The following is a 4,332-nucleotide window of genomic DNA, read 5'->3' on the forward strand; positions in this document are numbered from 1 at the left end:
TTACTTGTTCAAAACAGTAGGGAAGTTTACTTGTTCAAAACAGTGGGGAAGTTTACTTGTTCAAAAACAGTAGGAAGTTTACTTGTTCAAAACAGTAGGGAAGTTTACTTGTTCAAAAACAGTAGGGAAGTTTACTCTTCCCTTTGTAAACTTATCAAATCTTCCTGTTTATATATTTGTATTTTACAACTTACTATAGACATCCATACTGCATCTAGTTCATTTCTTGCAAACATCAGAATTACTGTTCGTTAAAATACATTGACAAATATTGTGAAATTGGTGTTAAAAAATTTATCCACGGGATCCACAAAACAAAATGGCGGACTTTAACATTTTGCCTGGAGAGGGCGCTGTTGTGTGCAGAAATTATTTTTGCATATAAACAAAGCACGATTATTAAAAAAAGTCATTTTAACGTACTTGATCATTGTAGACGCCCGGCATGGCCACCAGGTGGTTAAGGCACTCGACTCGCAATCTGAGGGTCGCGGGTTCGAATCCCTGTCCCACCAAACATGCTTGCCCTTTCAGCCGTGGGGGCGTTATAATGTGACGGTCAATCCTACTATTCGTTGGCAAAAGAGTAGCCCAAGAGTTGGCGGTGGGTGGTGATGACTAGCTAAATTAGGGACGGCTAGCGCAGATAGCCCTCGTGTAGCTTTGCGGGAAATTCAAAAACAAACAATCATTGTAGACTCTGGTTCAATTTAACCATTTTGACCTTTTGCAGTATTATTTCTGAAAAAACAAAAAAGGAAAAACGTCGTCCGGAATTTTCTCTTCATTTTGAAATAATGTTTAACAGGAAAAAACATCTTGATCCAGTACTTCATGACGTATCAGAATAACTAGGCAATACAAAAATGTAAGAGGCGAAATATGAGGAGGTCAAATATATATATGTGAGCATTACGCAGCCAAGAATATATAAAGTGCTGTAATATAAGGGGTGAATTTGGACTATTTGAGGAGTATTTTCATATATATATGATCTTGTCTTATTCTTTTCACATTTTCTACAATGTTTGAAATGAATTTCATTTCATTTGGGACTGCTTTTAGGGTCATAAAGGTCATTGATAATTTCGTTATTGATCTTGTCTTGGTCCTCCTTTGATTCACCTGAAATATCAGGAATAAATCATACTCGTACACTCCTTCGTGTTTATATATCAGCATAATTCAGTTTTCGTGTTCATTTGGCACCATGCTTACAATAAAAATATTTTTGTTGATATCCTTTTACTGTCTTGAGTTTTTTTTTTTTCACGTAAAGAGACTTGTTTACAAAGCAGGATAAATTTCGGTAACAGGAGACAAGTAAGCCACCCTCGCGATGTTTGTCAAGAAAAAAAAAAAAGAATTCCGAGATAACTTCAAGACATGCTTTACATACATTGGGTAGTAAATGTGTAGGGTACGTGACAGGGTTTAATGGGAATTCATGTAGATATTGACTTACTTGTAATCCTTTACATAAATTTCCTTATGTCCAGGACCGAGCACGGTCCAGTAGTTAACGTGCCAAACTGAGGAGCTGAAGTGTCGTGGTTCGAGTTCCGTTACTGCCATAAAAACAACAACATCGATATCCTGAGGTTTGGATCCCCGTGGGTGTGTTATACGAGTGACAGTTAAATCCCACTATTCGGTCTGATAAGAGCAACATATGGGTTGGCAATGAATAGCATTGACTAGCTGTTTTCCCTCTAGTCTATCACTTAAACATTAGGGACGACTAGGGCAGATGCTCTTCATGTGGCTTTGCGCGAAATCCAACAACCACCCCTTATGTCCATCCCCGTTTTCTTCTTCCCAGGGAAAACAGACTTAACTTATCGACATCGAAAATGGTTTGAAGTTTCAGAAAATTCTTCTGTTGATAGTAGTTCCATAATCACATGTTTCCATCTATAAAAACTTTGGTTACATCAGTACCATTGGATAATGTATTGTTAACATCTTACGTCTTGTTCTGTCTACGTACCTAGTTACACAACTTTGCATCTAGTTGTTATATATATCCCCTCTCCCAAATATTTGCATTCAGTTATACCCATGAGCGTCCGCAGAAAGTTTTCCACGAGGGGGTGGGGAAATTGTGTGAAATTGTGAACTGAATAAAAAATTCGTATATATATTTGCTAAATCAATAAAGAGAGAATTGTGTTTCTCATTTCTCAGGGGGAGCAAGTGCCCCCCCTACAAACGCCCAAGGAACTTATACCTCATCACCATTTTTCGTACATCTTCTCATATCCATCTTTGCTTCCAATTCTCATAGTCCTCTCGTACTCTTCTTCGTGATTTCTATTCTTACAATAAATGTATTCATCCATCGCAGATCCTTCATCCCTCAACTATGTTTATGTCCAACTATCATTGACATTGTATTTTGTTCTCTTATCCATTTACAAAGGATCTTTTTCAACCATCGTATCTAGCTATCACAGATTCTACGTTTCTTCCCATCTTTAGATCCAATCATCATTGGTTATATTTTTCTTTACCTTCTGTGTGTCTAATCATCATGATCCTACCGTTCTTACCCATTTTGATACCCAAACATCATACATTCAATCATTCTTAGCTATCTTTGGATCCAGTCGTCATGGATTCTACTTTTCTTACCCAACTTTTTATTTAGTTATATAGATGTTACATTTTTAATCAGTCACGTATTTAACTATAAAAAAAATAAAATTACTGGTTCTCATTTATTGTAACATTTTCTTGGAGATTTTACCAGTTTGGATCAGTTTGATTCGTACTGATTAAAAAAAAAACCAGCATTCGTTAATGTTCTACGATGCAGGCGAAGTAACATATATGGGCCTATCGTATCGGACTGTGGATTTTAAGGTCCAAAGTTCGCGTCTCTTGGCCATAAAAATCGCGCTTCTCACTTCATAGACCAAATCTCAATTCGATTAGCCAAGATTTGGCAGTTACCAGTGTTGGTTGTCCTCCCTAAAGTCTATCAATTCGAATTAGATACAGTTACTGTAGCTTTGTGCGAATTTTTCGAAACGAACATACAATATAACATAAATATCATGGTCGTTCGTTGAAATATATAACTCGTATGTCAGTAATTGAATGCACCCAATTCATTAATTACAAACGTTTGGTTATCAGTTTACCTACTAAGTTTATATGAAATTAAAGAGCTCAACAGAGGGAATGCTTTTTTTTTTTAAAGCTTTCAAAGATTCGTTATTTATAGAAGAGAGAATAGAGAAAATGGTTCGGTTTTCACAGAAAAAGGAATTTGTTTGTGTTTTGTTACGTACAAAACTACACAGTAGGCTATCTGTGCTGTGCCCATCACGAGTGGTATCGAAACCCGATTTATAGCGCTATAAGCCGCTGAGTCGCTTTGGGGTTGTATCAAAGTAGCGTTTGTATTTGCGCAAAACCGCATTGGTCTGTGTGCTCTGTCCACCACGGGGAATCCAACCCCGGATTTTAGTGCTGTGAGTTTGTAAACATATCGCTGACTCATCGGGGGACAAAAAAGAAAGAAAAACTTACAAATTTCGAAAATTGTCGAACCAAATACAGTGATTACAACATTTATATATATTGACATTAACTAACTGCAGCATCTCATATATATATATATGTTCCCCGCAGGGACAGCGGTAAGTCTACGGATTTACAACGCTAAAATCAGGGGTTCGATTCTCCTCGGTGGACACAGCAGATAGCACGATGTGGCTTTGCAATACGAAAAACACACACTTATATATATTTGTGTATTAATCTTTAATATCTAGAAGTTTAAAATGCTAGTTAATCTCCCTGAGTTCAGAAATATAATTTGTTATTATTTTTTCATAGATCTCCCAACTCTCTTTCCAAAATATAAAAATCGGGGGATATCCGTGGGGAGAATCCTCTGGTTGTGAAATGGTTAAACAAATGGTTTCTTGGAGCTGCGGTGGGCGGAGATGATTAACTGCCAATTTATTGTAAACATTCGTTTTTTACTTTTGTGTAGGGGCACTCAGAAGACCATTTGTTAAACGAACCAGAGTCCGAACTCCCAAGACACGTGCAACTAGAGCCAGCGTCTTCATACCAGCAGTTTTATCGTGACGTCTACGGCACAGAAGAAGGGGTGAATCGTCTGAAAAAAAAATATGGACCCACTGGACTCCAGCGAGCCAAAATTGACCACGGTATTCGCCAACGTGAGTACAATGGCTTTGTTTGTTTGTTTGTGTGTTGTGGAGCACAAAACGACACAATGGGCTACTATCTGTGCTGTGCCTACCACGGGTATCGAAAACCGGTTTCTAGCGTGAAGTCTTCAGGCTTGCCACT

The 4,332-nt window shown here is 37.7% G+C and overlaps 1 protein-coding gene across 2 annotated transcripts in view; it reads left to right on the top strand.

The window, feature by feature from the left end:
* The window catches only part of LOC106464627, a 60,224-nt gene that overhangs the window by 35,940 nt on the left and 19,952 nt on the right, over window positions 1–4,332 (top strand). For both annotated transcript variants that reach the window (XM_022392356.1, XM_022392357.1), the window contains exon 2: window positions 4,007–4,199. In XM_022392356.1, the coding sequence (XP_022248064.1) occupies window positions 4,007–4,199 (193 nt within the window). The remainder of the gene's footprint in view (window positions 1–4,006; window positions 4,200–4,332) is intronic.

Source organism: Limulus polyphemus, unplaced genomic scaffold (genome assembly GCF_000517525.1).
Source record: "Limulus polyphemus unplaced genomic scaffold, Limulus_polyphemus-2.1.2 Scaffold1702, whole genome shotgun sequence".
Taxonomy (NCBI): Eukaryota; Metazoa; Arthropoda; class Merostomata; order Xiphosura; family Limulidae; genus Limulus; species Limulus polyphemus.